This window comes from Calcarisporiella thermophila, assembly GCF_041956535.1.
Source record: "Calcarisporiella thermophila strain CBS 279.70 unplaced genomic scaffold VTP21scaffold_29, whole genome shotgun sequence".
Lineage (NCBI taxonomy): Eukaryota > Fungi > Calcarisporiellomycota > Calcarisporiellomycetes > Calcarisporiellales > Calcarisporiellaceae > Calcarisporiella > Calcarisporiella thermophila.
In genome coordinates this window covers 235085-251337 of record NW_027192219.1, presented here as the reverse complement: position 1 = coordinate 251337, position 16253 = coordinate 235085, and the positions used below count along the sequence as shown (strand labels likewise).

At 47.1% G+C, this 16253-nt stretch overlaps 6 protein-coding genes and 3 non-coding genes across 9 annotated transcripts; 5 read left to right on the top strand and 4 right to left on the bottom strand.

The window, feature by feature from the left end:
• Positions 1-1472: 1472 nt before the first annotated feature.
• Positions 1473-4792, top strand: VTP21DRAFT_6837 (uncharacterized protein; the record flags this gene model as incomplete). Its single annotated transcript, XM_069397511.1, has 9 exons — positions 1473-1824; positions 1919-2035; positions 2099-2179; positions 2246-2352; positions 2429-2888; positions 2972-3378; positions 3473-3575; positions 3646-4445; positions 4526-4792. The coding sequence occupies 9 exons, from the start codon at positions 1473-1475 to the stop codon at positions 4790-4792; spliced, it is 2694 nt and encodes an 897-aa protein (XP_069246653.1).
• A 477-nt stretch (positions 4793-5269) lies between these two features.
• Positions 5270-6127, top strand: VTP21DRAFT_6836 (uncharacterized protein; the record flags this gene model as incomplete). Its single annotated transcript, XM_069397510.1, has 2 exons — positions 5270-5357; positions 5559-6127. The coding sequence occupies 2 exons, from the start codon at positions 5270-5272 to the stop codon at positions 6125-6127; spliced, it is 657 nt and encodes a 218-aa protein (XP_069246652.1).
• A 483-nt stretch (positions 6128-6610) lies between these two features.
• Positions 6611-7636, bottom strand: VTP21DRAFT_6835 (uncharacterized protein; the record flags this gene model as incomplete). Its single annotated transcript, XM_069397509.1, has 1 exon — positions 6611-7636. One exon carries the CDS (start codon positions 7634-7636, stop codon positions 6611-6613), a length of 1026 nt encoding a protein of 341 aa, XP_069246651.1.
• A 532-nt stretch (positions 7637-8168) lies between these two features.
• Positions 8169-8420, top strand: VTP21DRAFT_6834 (uncharacterized protein; the record flags this gene model as incomplete). Its single annotated transcript, XM_069397508.1, has 1 exon — positions 8169-8420. One exon carries the CDS (start codon positions 8169-8171, stop codon positions 8418-8420), a length of 252 nt encoding a protein of 83 aa, XP_069246650.1.
• Positions 8421-8579: 159 nt separating this feature from the next.
• Positions 8580-9420, bottom strand: VTP21DRAFT_6833 (uncharacterized protein; the record flags this gene model as incomplete). Its single annotated transcript, XM_069397507.1, has 3 exons — positions 8580-8908; positions 8977-9206; positions 9389-9420. The coding sequence occupies 3 exons, from the start codon at positions 9418-9420 to the stop codon at positions 8580-8582; spliced, it is 591 nt and encodes a 196-aa protein (XP_069246649.1).
• Positions 9421-9814: 394 nt separating this feature from the next.
• VTP21DRAFT_t310 lies at positions 9815-9886 on the bottom strand. Its single transcript has one exon. It is a non-coding gene; the product is annotated as a tRNA-Pro (tRNA).
• Positions 9887-11475: 1589 nt separating this feature from the next.
• On the top strand, positions 11476-13935 carry VTP21DRAFT_6832 (uncharacterized protein; the record flags this gene model as incomplete). Its single annotated transcript, XM_069397506.1, has 1 exon — positions 11476-13935. One exon carries the CDS (start codon positions 11476-11478, stop codon positions 13933-13935), a length of 2460 nt encoding a protein of 819 aa, XP_069246648.1.
• A 647-nt stretch (positions 13936-14582) lies between these two features.
• VTP21DRAFT_t309 lies at positions 14583-14654 on the bottom strand. Its single transcript has one exon. It is a non-coding gene; the product is annotated as a tRNA-Pro (tRNA).
• A 93-nt stretch (positions 14655-14747) lies between these two features.
• Positions 14748-14819, top strand: VTP21DRAFT_t311. The gene has a single exon. It is a non-coding gene; the product is annotated as a tRNA-Pro (tRNA).
• Positions 14820-16253: the final 1434 nt, after the last annotated feature.

The window sequence follows — 16253 nt, the reverse complement described above, 5'->3', positions numbered from 1 at the left end:
TTGCTCTAAGTGTGACTGAATAACGCTTGCGACATTTCTGCCTCCCTTACACAGAATCCAGTAGGTTTTGAAGAGGCTGTTTCTAACCTCACGACTGATCATTAGCTCGAAAAGCCTTTCATCCTGCTTTCTTTTCTGTGTGTTAAGGAAGGCATTTATCCTTTCATCTAACGAAATAGTTTCGAGATGACTCAACAACTACCATTGCATCAATGGGAGGTTGACAGCAGAAAAATAATATTTTTAAGCATCAGAGAGCAAATGTGTTCTATATGGCAACCAAGAACTTGTGTCGAAAATCCCCATAAGTATAGCGCTAAGGCTCCTTGATTTTACCTTATCATGAATTTTTCAGGTTGCTTTTTCGTGTCCTCTAGCTTAATCGAGAGACCAGGATTCAACTTTCTTGCCAACAATCAGCCAAACAAACCAGGAGCAGCATGTTTTTACCATCAAGAAAGCCCTCTTGCAACACCGGGAAATTTAATTAAGTTGGACCTGCATTTTTGTACCAAGACTCTTTTTGTCTAGAGCTCATTTGGGAAGACAGCCAAGGTATTACTCGTCCAACAGGATGTGAGAGATTTGCACCTGGCTCGTTCCCATTTGAGTTTGGTGATAATTTCACCAGCTAGCGTTTTAGACCTTAATTTCGTTGTTTCTATGATACCATCATTTAGGAACCATAACAGGCTGCGTGGCTAAATGGATATGCTAGTGAGTTGACCTTTTCGGAGGTCGGTTTCGTTCAATCAGTGCTCGATCTTATTAGGCTTCTTTGTAAGAGTAAGATATAGAGGGTTAAGCGATGCAAGAATTCGTACTTTGTTCTCGGCATCGAAGTCTAATTTCTCCTCACTTGGAGGACCGAGATGAGAGCCTCTTCATGGCGGTGTAATTTGCTTTTCTTTTCATCTTCAGTAACATATAAAGCCGGGCAGTGTGGAGAGAACTATCCAGAGCAAATGAACATCGTAGGAAAATCTCCCCTGGCCTTATTTTTTTTCTTGCATTTTATGAATATCCAACCGAACCAAATTCACGATCCAGGGTGGCATGTACGCAAAGCCCAAAATAAAAACAAACTTGTTTACTGTAGAACCTAGCATTTTTTTTCCCGTTATACTTATAGCAGAGTGCAAATGGACACATTGCTATGTTAGCTAGCGCTCAGAGCGAATATGTATACAGCTCTCCGTTAGCAAATTCTTCAAGTGAATCTCAAACTCTTGCATTCATCTATTCTCCTCAGGTTCTCTATTTCCAGTTTGCAGGGTGAGATAAAAGGTCTGAAGAAATAAAAAAGCTATTCCAGTGAAGGATGGTAGGAAAAAACCCTCAGTAGTTAGAAGAAGAATAATGTCCTCATTCAAATCAGACTGTTGAGCTTGATTTGGTTGAATTCACATCATAGGGTTTAAAGAACAAAACAAATAAACCCGAACACCCTCCTCGAATTTATATCGTGTGCTATGTGGCTTATTGGTGACATCATTCGTCGTGACTTGGGAATTTTGGAGGATGGCTCTCCGCGCTTCATATCTCATATTCGACTTCATCGCCCATCCACCTCAATGCCCACCAAATCCACCACACCCAGTTTCTCGCGACTTGTATCCTCCACCGCACAACTCTATTACAATCGTTTTGGGGAAACAAAGGAAGAGAGCGAGTTCGATGAGGTCGATTCAACCACTTCCTTGGGCGAGAAGGGGCGAATGGCAGTCGAGGATTGGAAACCGCGTAGCTTCCAACTCGAAAGTGGGCTTAATGCACTGAGCGCGTCTCCCGATCGAGAATACTGCGCCGTTGCCGGAAGAGAAGGTTAGAGCATTGGCGAGGCCATGTAGTTGTGCTTCAATTAGTGAGATTGATTAAAAATGTCTCCATCCATTCACACTAATGCATTTTCGTTTAGTTCTTAAAATACTCAAAATCTCCCCTTGGGACATCTCAACGCACATGAATTTAATCCATTCTATGGGAACGACAAATATTAACTATAGCAACAGCGATGTTCAGTGGGGAAATAACTGTAGGTCCCGCTCTTCTGGATATAAACAAGCATTGGGTGTTTATGTGCTTTTGGATTCGATAGATTCCCGGAACTCCATTGCCACGGCAGCATCCAGCGGCACCATTATTCTATGGGATTTGGCTCGACCGGGGAAGAAGCTAGGTGCATACACAAATGGATGGTGAAGGTTTTATTCCTCCGTTACTAAATCTCTACCCTTATGCTTAGTGCGCACTCTCTCGGAGCATTCGCGTGCGGTCAATCGAATATGCTTTAATCCCGGAGGAGGCTATTACTTGCTTAGTGCTTCTCATGACGGCACCATGAAGCTATGGGTAAACTTTACCACCATTTACATGTATAAGAAGAGGAGGACGGTTCCCAACCCTCTTTTCTGGGTCTACATCACAGGACCTGCGTGATAAATTGGTGTCCAGAATGACTTTTGAAGGCAAATCCGACGGCGTGCGAGATGTGCAATTTCACCCGCTCTACTCCCATGAATTTGCGGCCGCCTTTGAGAGCGGCACCATTCAGACGTGGGATATGCGCAAGCCTTATATCTATGATCGCAAACTCAATGCCCACACAGGACCTGCATTTGCGCTTGATTGGCATGCAAATGGAAGCATCTTGGCGAGCGGGGGACGCGACCGTACCATTAAAATATGGGATGTGAGCTCAGATCGCCGCAAACCGCTACATACCATCCCCACCATATCAAGCATAGCTCGAGTCCAATGGCGGCCCGATCATGACAATGAGATCGCAGCATGCTCGCTCACCAGCGACAATCGTATTAATGTATGGGATGTGCGGAGACCCTATATCCCGAAGTATATTGTGGATGAACAAACTAGTATGCCGACAGGTAAACGCGTAGTCAATCGACATAGGTCCAAGAACCTCAAGAGCGATGTCCTAACCACCATTGTCCAATTTTCCCTCCCTTAGGTTTATTGTGGCACGACCAAGATATTCTCTGGGTATGCTCGAAGGACGGGTCCTTCCAGATCACAAATGCCCTGCACTCCGGATACCAGCTCCTCAACCATTTATGCAAGAACGGGGTCGGCTGGAGTCCGCAGGGAAATCTTGCCTTCTCCCTTCAGCCCGATTCCCGTGAGCCGTTCGTGGACGAATCCCTCACTGTCGATGTGGTTGGAAGTGGAGGTAGTAAAAAGGTGGTGCGACCTCTCGATAACAAGGAGCGTGATGACGATGATCTTCACTATCGTCCCTCCCAAGTGTCTGGATGGTTGCAGTTGCCTTATTTCGACCACCGGGCATTTGTGCACGCAGCCAACAACTATGTTGTGTCGAGTCACGATGTATGGGGTGCGTGTGAGCACAATGCCAAGGTAAGCGTTGTGAGCTGATCCGTATTATTTACTATGCTTAGCCTAATTCTTCGGAATGCCCAATTTCCCCTCCCTCCTCCCTTCTACAACCCAGGTGGCACTGGAATGCCTTAAGCCAAGGGCATCGCACACTTGGAGGATTTTGCAGCTACTCTACAGCGAATCCAAAGCAAGTCCATCGACAGATTATAATGAAGGTAAGTATGCGTTGGGTGTCCATTCAGTCGATCGATACTGACGGCCACCGCTTTAATATTTCGTGGAAAGGGTTGGTTTCGCACGGATTTTCGGAGCTTTCCATCTCCTCCTCGGCCACGGAAAAGCCGAACGGCGACACGTTCCATTCGGAGCACGCCCTACCGGACGCAGCGAACGAGGGGTGGGCCGACACCTCGGATGATCACTCGGCGCAAGAAGAGAGCCAGCTTTCGGCAACCTTCCCACTACGCATGCTGGGGGGCGGTGGCGGCGGGGGGAGTACCTCGCGCGTCGACAGTCCTATGGTTGCCGACCCACCCTCCACCCCCTTTCTCCCCTCGCGACGTTCGGTCAGCACGGCCGCCCCCCCCTCCTCCACTGCATCCACATTCAACAATGCAACCGCCAATGAATCGGCCTCGAGTAGGACTGAGGACCGCTTCAATGGGCCCACTTCAGCCCCCCTTTGGCAGCATGATGAGATTGTTCGCGATCTCATACGATACTACGCAGAGCAGGGGGATGTGCAGATGTGTGTCAGTGTCCTATTGGTATTGGAAAAACACTGGTCATGGAGTAAGCTAAACTCGAGCGTCAGTGGCGCTGAAGCAGGGCCTCGAGGCGGGGCTGAGAAAATGGATGCTCCGGGGGCCGGAGGTGAGATGGCGGGAGGGATTGACTCGCAACAGGCGCGTGATACCCAAGAGCTGAAGGGGATCAATGAAGAAGAGACGGGGGATGAGGGGGATCAGGAGGAGGAGGCGTGGTTCCATTCGTACATCGAGTTGATGCACCGATTCAAACTTTGGAGCGCTGCAGCGCGGATTGCCAATCTCTGCAAATACGATTCCGTGCGGGAGAGAAACCAGGTGGGAGATTGTGTTTATATTTCATTTGTATCCAAGTATGGCCTGGTACTCATGGTGTGAATCACCTGAATTGACTTTAGAATATGACAACCATCTACACCTCTTGCAACAATTGCTTTAAAGCCATCGAGCCGAGCGGCGTCGATCGCGGCTTCTGGTCATGCGACAAGTGCGCCAAATTGGTTAGTCCGTGCTCGCTTTGCCATCAGCCCGTGAAAGGCCTTTACTTATGGTGTCAAGGGTGCAGCCACGGGGGGCATCTGCTACACATGAAGGAGTGGTTTACCAGAAATCATGAGTGTCCGACAGGCTGTGGGCATGTATGTTCCCTCTTTAACGAAAGCTAGGTCAGTCTCCAGGCGTACCGTTGGTGATGATTTATTTTATTGTACAGTATATCCATTTTTGTGCTTCTTTCAATCCTCATGTCTTCGCGTTCTATAAACTCATCTTTTTAATTGTTCGCTTTGCAATTTGTTTTTATCCATCTCCCGCCTTCTGCGAGATCTCTGGGACTGATAACGACCTAGCTCACCCGATTCGTGAAAATTCGCCATTTAATATGGCGACTCATGCCATTTAGGGATATCCCTGGATATCCCTTTACTATCCCCCATTTTGCTGTGTTGCGTTCATTGGCTGGAGAAAAAGGTACTTTTTGATTTCGATTCAAAACGGCCTCTACATAAAAAAAATAAGATCGTAGATTCAGGAGTTTTGTTGCCTTATTTTTTAGTAAGCTAACATTGATCGTGTCCTCTCATTCATCCAGTGCCGGGCTTCCTCATTGAATACACATTCGGATCCGTGATATCGAAGCAAAGATGTCATCCTATGGGCTTGCAACTATCTACGTGACGGGTTGGTTAGTGGCGATGGGGACTTTCTCATACTTTTGGAGACGAAAAGGGAGTAAGTCACCGCATCTGTTCATTTTTTATGCTGAAGATGATGCTGGGATGGGTGCTGTTGCGGATTGGAAATGATGATCGCTTTAGACCCTCCGTTTCCCCCCCCCCCCTCCCCCACTCCGCACACACTCTCCTTTCAATTCTTCCGCTTCTCTCTTTCTCCTTTCTAATCCGTGCCCTGACCTCTCACTACCGTATATAGAGTCGTTCAAGGCTGAGCCTTGGTTTGGCCAGCATCATGAGCGCAATGAATACATCACCTTGCTCTCGAAAGATGCACCCGACAACCACCTCAAAGCTGCACTTCTACGTCGTGCTACTGAAGATTTGCGGCGTGTGCTCCGTCTCCGCGAAGACAAGCAGGCCCTCTCCCAGCTCCTCCGCAATGGTGCGGTGGGAGATGACTTGTGGGCCCAAGTCCTTGCCACTGAGCAGGAGATGAACCAGGAGCTTCAGGAGGTTGTGGAAGAGGCCAATGCCCTGCACGAAGGCTGGGGCGAAATGATCTTCCAGCACGCTAATGAAATTGTGCAACACGAGCGCGTGAAGGCCCTTCAGCAGGAGAGTGCGGAGCTTCTGGCCCGAGAGGAGCGCGAGTCGAAGACGCGCGAGGAGCGGGATAAACGGGATGCGGCAGAGGCAGAAAAGCGTGACAAGCTAAAACGCGAGCGGGATGCGAAGTCGGCCGAGCAGGAGCTGTTGCGGATGGAGGAGGTGGAGAAGAAGAAGAAGTCCTCGGGCGGTAAGGGCGGGAAGAAAGGGAAGAAATAAGGATGGAGGAGGCTCATTTATGATTTCCTCCTCGATGAGTGCTTGTGAGTGTGTGTGTGTGTGTGTTTTGGTTTTGCCACTGTGTATAGTATTATACAGCGCTTCGTCCCATTTGTTTTCCTCTTCTGACGCTTTGCTCACCTATTCCCCACTACAAAATAATACTTATTTTATTTTATTTTGTTCTTTTCGAGGAAGTTGCCACCATAAAGAATTATCATTGTCAGTGTGATGTATTGAAGAATGAGAATATAGATTAAACGGTAAATCAAAGAAAACAAAAATAGTCGTTGTTAATGCTGTGGATGTCCCATATCCATTCTTCCCATTCGGAGTAATAGTATTAAAAAAAATAAAATGGGGGGGGGATATAGATAGAAAAGCTATCGCATAGTATATACAGGAGAGCCAGGGCGAGCCAGAGCGAGGGAGGGGGAGAGAGTCCGTGGGGCATGTGCTAACCTTTTTTTTCCCATTTAGCCATCAGATAGCAATGGACAAGTCCAGCAATTCTTCGATGGGGGCCTGGGGCTTTCTTCCGCACAGATTCATGTTTTGGAGGTGGTCGCGTACCAAAGCTAACGGCATGTCCTCGTCTGTGTCCCTGGCAATGGCATCTTTTGGATATGCAGGTGGGAACGAGCGGGCGAAATCGGAGGGGGTCTCCCACGACATGGTCGAGGCAGGCTCCTCCGAAACGCTAATAGGCAGAGAGGTATCTGAGCCACTTGAGGATGCGGCAGAGAGGGGGGATGGGGAGGTTGAGGGGGGTTGGGATGGTGAGGCTTGGGGGACCACGGGCATGTGCACGAGTTCGTGCGTCTCCGCGTCGAAGAAGGTGACGAGCGAGGTTTTAGCGTAGGGCAATCGGCGCCGCCTCGCCATCTGGGCCGGATTGGGGCCGAAGGGAGACAGGTGGCTCCTTGCGGGCCGAGTGATGATGCGCCGCAGCCTCTCCTGGTCGCCATCCGGAGGCGGCGACAAAGATGCCGCATGCCCAAACGGAGGGCCCATTCGGGGCCCCGATCTGCCAGAGCCGGGAGGGTCCGAAGCACCCACGAGCAGTGGCCGGCGAGCGTGCTGGAGTTTGATAAATAGAGCCAGCAAGAGCACTAGGTATCCCAGGGCCCGCCCACGGTCCCGTAGCTTCAGCAGCGTTTGATTCCAGAGCCGGGCCTGAGTGTGATGAGGGAGCTGGTGCTGTGCGGCGAGGTTGGGACCATTCTCGAGTGAATTGTTTGCCCGCTTGCTTTCCCCCCCGAAGTTGGAGGAGACGAGCAGCGCTGAGCGGCGCAGAAAACCCTTCAGCAGGTGCGAGCGCCTGTATACTTCTTCTTCGTCCCAGGAGTCCTCGCTGAAGCGGGGCCGGAGCAAGCTCAGCGATTTGGAGGATTCGTTTCTGTCCATCTCGGGGCTGTCGGCATCCTCACTGGAGGGGCCAGGCTTTCTGCGGAGGTATTTTATCCAGCGGGGCATTGTGATGAGATTAGGCGGCCAGTCGATTCCCATAGGAGGGGACGCTGGGCCGTGAGAGCGGGGTAGGGCAGAGGAAGAATTAAAAGGCTTAAGATTAGGCAGAGAGAGAGAGATAAGTTAGAGGCGACACGGGCGATGCGGCGGCATGGAGCGCGATAAATAAAAGAGCTAAAGGAAAAAGCTAAATAAATAGAGCATCTGGCGAGCGTCGAACCCTCGCAGCTCTTCCCTCGCGCTGGCCAGCGGTACAAGCAAAGGAAAAAGGCAAAGCGCAAAATGAAGAGGGCCAAAAGGGCGCGGGGGCACAGGAACCGAGGCAGAGCAAGAGGAGGAGGGCAGGAGGGGAACCTTAACCTTTGCCGTTACACCAAGGCGAATATATAAAGCAGTGATGAAAGAAAACAAATCGCTCTTGCGCTTGAATCTCCCCCGATTTCTAATGCCACGAACCCGGCTCTGATAGCCCGCCCGCCAACCCCGCAACCCCTCGCCCGGGCCGGCCCCTTGTCTCTAGCCCCCCGCCTCCCGCGCCGGGCCAGAGCCTGGCTTGCCGGCCGCACCCCCAATGGGACTGTCTTACGCTCTGCCGAGCTGGCTGGCGCTGGTTTTAGATTGGACTCCAGTGCGGATTTGGTGGCCACAAGATCGCAAAATCAAAACATTTGGAAGCAAGCCTCAGGGCGCAAGTGGATATGGTGAGGGGATGCTAAAGGATGCCTTGATCGGGATTTGCCGATGTGGCAGGCTCCTCTGCCTCACCCCTCTCCTGTTTGCGCCGCCGCTCCCCATTTTTTCCGAGCCATGGTCGGAGGATTAAGCCCAGCGCCATAGTGACGATAGGAAGGCAAGGGCTTATTGCATGCAGCCTGTAGGGGAAATCTTCGCTACTGAGCAGAGAGAAGCACTTGGGATTACAATACAATCGCATCGCAGGCGCAGCATGCCTGAGGCGCATGCCCTCATCGAGCTGCTCTGCTCACGCTGACATGAGGCAATATAACCAGGTTTTCTCCTCTGCCTGCGCGGGAGGTGGGAGGATGGTTGACCAATGCAGCAGAGCCATCACGTTCGGGCGCATGCATCCGGCTGAGATCGTCAACAAATCGCTCAGCTCAGGAGCGTCGTTCACGAGGCGGTTGGCGGCATAGCCCTCTCTCCCTCGCCATGGCCCTCGACTTGCGGGCCTGGCCACTGGCGGCAATCGCCCGGCTGCACCCTGGAGGCTTAACGGAAGTCGAGTTAAATTACACCATTCCGGCTCGCGAGATTGATTGGGTGCCTTGCATCTGCTTAATCTGTTTTCCTCTGTGGCAAGGCATGGTTGAATAATAAGGTTCACTCAATACCTAATGATTGATTAATGAAGCCTTCACCGATTACCAGAAGGCCCTGATTGGAGGAGAGGAGCCAGGAAAGCTTTCCCCGAGACGATGGGCCATTGAGAGCGTGTGCGGCCGCTTCAATATTCAGGCGATATCCCGACAGTGGCTGGAAAGATACTCGCAGTAGTTGATCCACGAAAGCCATCGCCAGGCCGTCCGCCCATAGCCACTTGATATGATTCCAGTGTATGTCGCCCCAAATCAAACAGGCACCAACGATCCTGATCGTGCTTGCATGCGTTTAGTTCTACGTGTTCTCGTGATTTAATGGCTCAAGTGTTTCTCGACTCCTACATGGGAAGGTATCATCCGCTAATCAATTTACTTCACATTGCCTTAGCTTCAAATGCAAGTGGTCGAAGCCAGCTAACCTGATTTACCCTCTTTACCCTGCATTGCTCACCTCTGCTCAACCTCTCTTCTGAACAAGTTCATCTTATTAACTGTATGCCGTGATGGTGTAAATTGAATTCATATAAGCACTAGTTACATCTTGGAAGAATGAGAGGCTCTCTGCCCGTGTGAGTTTCCTCCTTTTGTATAAGGCGACCCGCCTTGCACCAACGAATCCATTCACATCCAATGACTCGCTCACCTCTCTCTGGTCGAGCCAAAGCCGTATTGTCCCTCCAGCGGAGAGGGCAAATTTCTTCCTCCGACTACAGCCAAAAAATTCCACTTAGGTATCCTCTGGAAGGGTCATGCATCATGTAGCTTACAAATGTCAGCTTTGTTTTTAAGTAGCTTTTATGAAATAGCTTTCATTGTCATACCATGTCGTTTGTGGGTGTCTCAACAGAACAAAAATTCATATGGTTTAAAAATGGATGGGCTCAACCGGGAATTGAACCCGGGACCTCTCCGACCCGAACGGAGAATCATACTACTAGACCATTGAGCCGATTTGAACTTTTTTGGTTGGACAAATATTAACCTTTATTAGGAAGTATAATCAACGTTGGGGTACAGTCACCCAAGCTTTTTTTTCTTTTCTGATGAAAATATAATCACTGATGTTTCGATAATATTATTACATCGAATTTATATATTCTAGTATTGCAGAGAAGCTTAAAGTCCTGTCTGCGCTGAGCTTGTCCATAGTCTCTAGTTATATTCACTTTTTATTTACAAGCTTCTTTAAAAGGGGAGGAGAGGATATGTATCAGATATATAGACGGCTTTTTTTTCCTTAACGTGTTCCTCCAATATCTGTCAAATTTTTTCATATATAAATCAGTGTCTACAGTCGATCCATGCCTAGCAATCCTTATTATATACCCTCTGTAGGTTCAATTCGAATGAATCCGAAGCATGCAGAGTGATACTGTTATTCAGGCTCAGCCCCCGCAACTATCTAAATTCTCTCCCCTCCCCTACCTCTGTTCACATGGAACCAGGGGTCCAGGTCACGAAAAAAAAAGAGAGTAGATCACAGTTTCTAAGCCCACTCACCTGAGCAAGTGAATGACAACTATTTTTCATGGGAAAACTTCAGAGGTACTCAGCACCAGCTTCCCCTCACTAGGAAATTCATACCGATAGAATATATGCCTGGTATTGCGTTATTTCCCAAGGTACACCATTTGATGGGGTTGGCAAAACACGGAACAAGCTGGTCAATAACATTAAATAAGTCAAAATGTTTAAATTTAAATATAAATACTTATATAGATGAAAAAAAAAAATCGAAGTCGAAGGCCTATAGTTTCAGTCAATTCTACCGCTAAGTAATGTGTAATTTAAAATCAACTTTAATGGCTATGCTGAAGATGGCTGGCATTTTCGGCAAGAACAAGTCCAACTCCATAGTATTCCAATCTAAACTTTTGTGTTTATCTATTTCATTCGGTGCCTCGCCGTTGCTTTGTCTCATCCAAGTATGCCCGGTAGATTAACCTACCACTCATCGAATCTAAATCAAAAGGATTTGTAGGTTTTTTCTTGTTGTGCTCACCAAACTTGCACATTCCTAGCCGTTTCATCAGCACAGCGAATGTCCCGCGGAGAAGCATAACACAACTTTTCCACTAATAGAATATTTGTGGAACAGAATTAGCACTCTCAAAATACTATATTTACTTGCTCGAATAGCTACTCACCCAATTGCCAGTTTGGGATTTTTTTTTTTCTTCCACCATATTGCGAGTTCGAAAATCGCTCTCATTGAATCGAGTCTACCCTTCGATTTTGCTTCTTAACGCTTTTTACAATTTCATCAGAGTGGAATCATAGGTTGAGCCATAAAACTATGCCTGTTGATATGCATTACTAAATCCCATTTAAGATTCCGAGTAACTAACCGTATGAGCACCTATCTTTTGGCACTCATCTTCGCGATCATTCCATATAACTTCCTAATTGCTGTTGGCATTTTCATTAAATCAGTAAAAGTCTACGCGAACGCCATCGCTAATCCAAGTTCATCTAAATAACCCCAACAATCACGCGGAGGATCTCTGCTCTACTACCGTTGAAGATAAGGGATCAGGAATGTTTGCCAAGGAAAAGCACAGTATTAGGTTATCGCCCATCTCATCAGGCCAGTCATCTAAGTTGTTAGAGCGGATTTCAGCGTGCAACGTGGAGGATACCAGGTACGATGCGGCATTAGCTTCAGTTCATGAAGGAGATTCTATTTGCGGAGAGCTTGGGATCAAGTGGGAATCAACGCTGCCCCTGAGAGATGCCCAACGAGTAGTGACGATTCCTCAACGAAAAGCTTGGCGTAACATTGGTCTGGCCATAACACGGGTACTGCAGATCTTGAGCACCCTTAATGATCGTCTCCATAAAATAGGTGATGTTTCATGCGAGAGTTCAAATGAGGGAGCTGTTATCCACTCTGATCAAGATAGTATGCCCTCATCTGGCCAGCGCAGAAACATATGGTGTGGTCAGTGGAAGCGTGATGAATGTCGGGAACTACTATGGGATCGGTACTCAGATTTGACCATGAAGCTCATGGCGTTATTGTGGTTAATCCCAGGAGTAAAGGCTGAGGCTACGTATCTTGACAGGGTCACATATGAGCCAGTCTCGTTGCTCGGTATCATACTTGGGGTGATCGGGAAAGACTATATTGAGGAAGCTATTGCATCATCTCACTGCCTGGGAAGTATGCTGGCGGTTGGACCGACCACATTAGGTGCTACACGTGTTCTTGGAACTCTGCTACAAGCAGGATTAGGCGCTGGTGGCAGAAGGATGCTTCAGATATCCGAGACAGGCTTGAAACAGAAACTACGCGCATTGGCAGGCGGCACAGCCATCGGTACGATTATGCAGAGATCTCATTCGAAATATGAATACCTAGAGTTCATTCATGTCTGGGCCACTGTCGCAGTGATAGATCCAATTTCAGGGCAGAGGCGCTGGACAAAGGTGACCTTTGAAAATCCCTCAATGCTGGAGCATTACTTAAAATCTCAGGCAAACTGGCGCACAGTGATGGGAAGTGTGCTAGGTTCAATATTGGCAACTATCGGCGTCATTGGACCAAACTGGCACCGAGACGGAGTGTACTGGACCGATGCCACCCGGCAATATTGCTTATGCACCCTGATCTCGGCCCTGGGACCATGGATGGGACCACTACTGCACTTGGCGACTGCGCGATCCTACACAAAGCCGGATAGCAATCTGAATGCCTACCATGTGCTCATAAATGGGTCCTATGACAGTCTTGTATTGGATTATGCCTTCAAAAGTGGGACAGGGATGTGCGTCGTTGGAGGAGTGAAGATATCGACCCTCGCAGGTGTCGAGACTCGTGCTACATGTTTGATCCAGCATCAAGGGGATTACAACGCCAATAGTACGGTTTTCGCACCAATTCTGACGTGGCTAAGCATATTGGCCGTCGGGGCTTCTTTTGTGGCAACCACTTTCTGGGTCAATGAGGCTACTTGGTCGACTGTGTTGTTCTGGGCCATGTTGCAATGCGCTGGGGCAGGTGTGTTTCGTGTCCTCCGTTCCTTCCCCGAGGTGTATTGTGTGGCGCCTGGATGCAGTGGATTGGATAGCACCACCGAACAGCTGGTGGAAGATATAGTGCGAGAGATGAATGTAGGACATGACCACGTGTGTTGCAGCCACCCAGAGTGGCTTGAGCAACGAGCATTGCCCATAGCACTATGGTCGGTTCATGAGCCACAGAGTACGCCGGAGATCATCCCGTGTAAGCTGAGTCAGATGGTGATGACCAGCGCTCCTGTTCGTTACAACATGATGCGCGCATCCCTCAATCCCATTGAATGGACCCTGGTGCTCCTGGCAATACTGCATGATGGATATTCGACCGATTTAAATCAAATGCAATCAGCAAAAGGGGAAAATATTCCATGGATAAGAGAAGTTATCGAACGATTGCAAGCACTCGCTCAGTTCAGCGACAAGCGTGCCAAATGGTTGGCGGACTGGTTTTCGGAGGTGGAAGGGCATGTCCAGCAACTCACTGGGTATAGTGTTGGGGAGCATCCTCAGGTAGTCGAGCGCATGCTGGTGCTATTCGGGCTGGTCACTGGGATCTCAGGCTATGAGGCAATGGAAAATCAAGTGATAGAACTACAAGCTCGATTAGAAGGCAGCGTCTCGTCAACTATGCGCAGTCTATGGCCTTCCATATCTAAAAGATATTATTGGCGGCTTCGTTGGCTGTGCAGCTGTATCAGCGACAAAATCGGATGTAAATACGCGATCTCCGACTTCAAAGCTAACGCAGTTCTGGTGTTAGATGGGATGGATGTGCACCAGACTGGAGTTCTACCTGCGCCGGCTTATCAATATGGAGGTGATGGGGTTTCCAGTGATTCTGCTTCGGAAAGTCAACCATTACTCTCAACCGTTGCTTTCAAGCACACATATCAACACGCGGCATCCAACTTAAAAACTAGCGCAGTTCTAATGTTAGAGGAAGAGGCTGTGCCCCAGACCGTAGGTTCACCCGTCTAGCTTATCAAAATGAAGATTATGGAGTTTCCAGTGATTCTGTTTTGGAAAACTAAGCAATTCTTTCAATCACTGCATCCAGGCAGCCATATCAACCGGCTAATTATCCGTATAAAATAGCAAAAGGGTCGAATATAGGAACATTTTATTGCTATTAATAACTATTTCATGTACCCTAAGGTCATTTACAATATTTATACTGCACACTCAACAGCTGGTATGACACTTGCTTGGATTTTTCCTTAACTTCCATCCTGTTGCGTCTCCTCCGCCAAAACTTCACATGCAACTTATAAAAGAACACTTCCACTTGCCACGTTTGGGGTGAATAAACAATGTAATCTAGTAGGAATAATTTTACTATGTTTCGTAGAGAAACATAAAATTAACTAAGCATAATGACAAGTATAATAATATTGAAGTGGAAACAAGGCAAGTATTAAAGTCGAATCCATATGAAATAGGTAATATACGATAAATAATTTGGTAAAAAGCAGAGAAAAGTAAAGAGATTTTAAAATTGATTTACGTCGGAGCCGTTTCGGATAATGGCCATAGCAACCCCTATTGTGCTCAAGCAGATTCTTCCTTCCTGTATTTAGATAAAGTATTCTTTCCAGTTGTATAAAGCAGTAAAAATATAAAAATATGGGCTCAACCGGGAATTGAACCCGGGACCTCTCCGACCCAAACGGAGAATCATGCGACTAGACCATTGAGCCATTCTATTATGAAAATATTGGAAAAAATAGGAAAAATAATTTTCCAAAAAATTCTTAATATAAATGGTCTATTTATTTTTGCGAATCATCGAAGGCTCAATGGTCTAGTAGTATGATTCTCCGTTCGGGTCGGAGAGGTCCCGGGTTCAATTCCCGGTTGAGCCCAAAAATTTTTCGTGATGCTTCTTTATAAAGAATTTTTTTTTTGGGGGGGGGAGGGCGGGTGGATAACAAATCAATAGTTCACATACTATATTGGTTACTTTGAGAGATTTATAAAAACGATAGTAGGTTGTTAAACCTTGAATCTAATTCATCTTTAAGTGAACATAGATAATCGAAATTGTTAATGGTAGCGACCACTTCGAGTACTCCGACATTTGAGCAATATCAACATTAACCCAGGAGTATGTCTACACTATACCTAGTAAAGCTTACCAGAGGACAAATATTTTCAACCTAGAAAACCACTGCACACCTTTCCTTTTTTTTGGCTAATATAGGAGGTGACTTGCGGAAATGTGTCGACAGTCATGCGCTAAATCAACTCACAACTATGAGCTGATGTATACTGCCAAAATAATCGAGCCATTGGAACGAGTGCAAGAAGTGGACATATTTTCCAAAGTCGCCCTCCCTTAGGCGTTGTTTTGGTATAACTCCTTGACAGGAGTTGTATTGTGATAGGGCGAACAAACCAAGATAAAACACAGTAGAGCATTCTCATCAGAGATATATTAAGAAACTTGTAAAAGGTGGCGTATTATCTTCCTTTTTGAGTGCGAGGACTTGCGTCTTGTGGTTTGTTAATCATGATTTCGCTTTTTGTTCTTAATAAAGGATATTGATAGACATCAAAAAACAAGAAATCCATACAAGAATTAGGGGGCGTAAAGAGAGTGTGTATACCTTCCCTATTTTTCAAGAAAAATGGTATATGTGAGAGAGAAGGAAAAAAAAAAAATTAGAATACGGATGATAGGGTATTCGGCATAGTCGTATTGGAGCCAAGTGTTTCGGATGAAGGTTGTTTCGTCTCCTTGGAATTGTATCCAATTTCCCTTACGCCAAAACTGTTGGAAATCTTCTTTCTTATCCTTTATGGACGCTGACCACCATTTGAACCTCACGATTTTTTGCATTTCATATCCTAGCTGTTCAACAAGCGTTATTTCGCTTGGTTGGGCGTTATCTATTATTATCGGTAATCTGGATCGATAGATGATCCAGATTGCTGCATCATGGACCGTTGACACTACTTCCCGTTGATAGCTCACGATTTTGTAGTCTATTTCAAATAGTCTGTTTTCCTTGGTTGATTCGTGAGCTCTCACTCCAATAATGCGTCAGATGTAATCGTCTACTGTTTGCCATAGCTAATTTAGGACCGGGCTTTCCAGGTAAGTATGAATAATGGTTTCCACTGCGTTGGTTGTGCACCGCTTGCAAATATTGGGTTCTCCTGTCCACTTACTAGTGATGTTATCATGATTTCGCTAAAAATTTTTTGATCAATTCCGAGTCTTTATTGTATTAGAAGACTCTAAAATACAATTGTTACATTATTATAAGCAATAAAGTGAAAGATTTCGCCAAAAA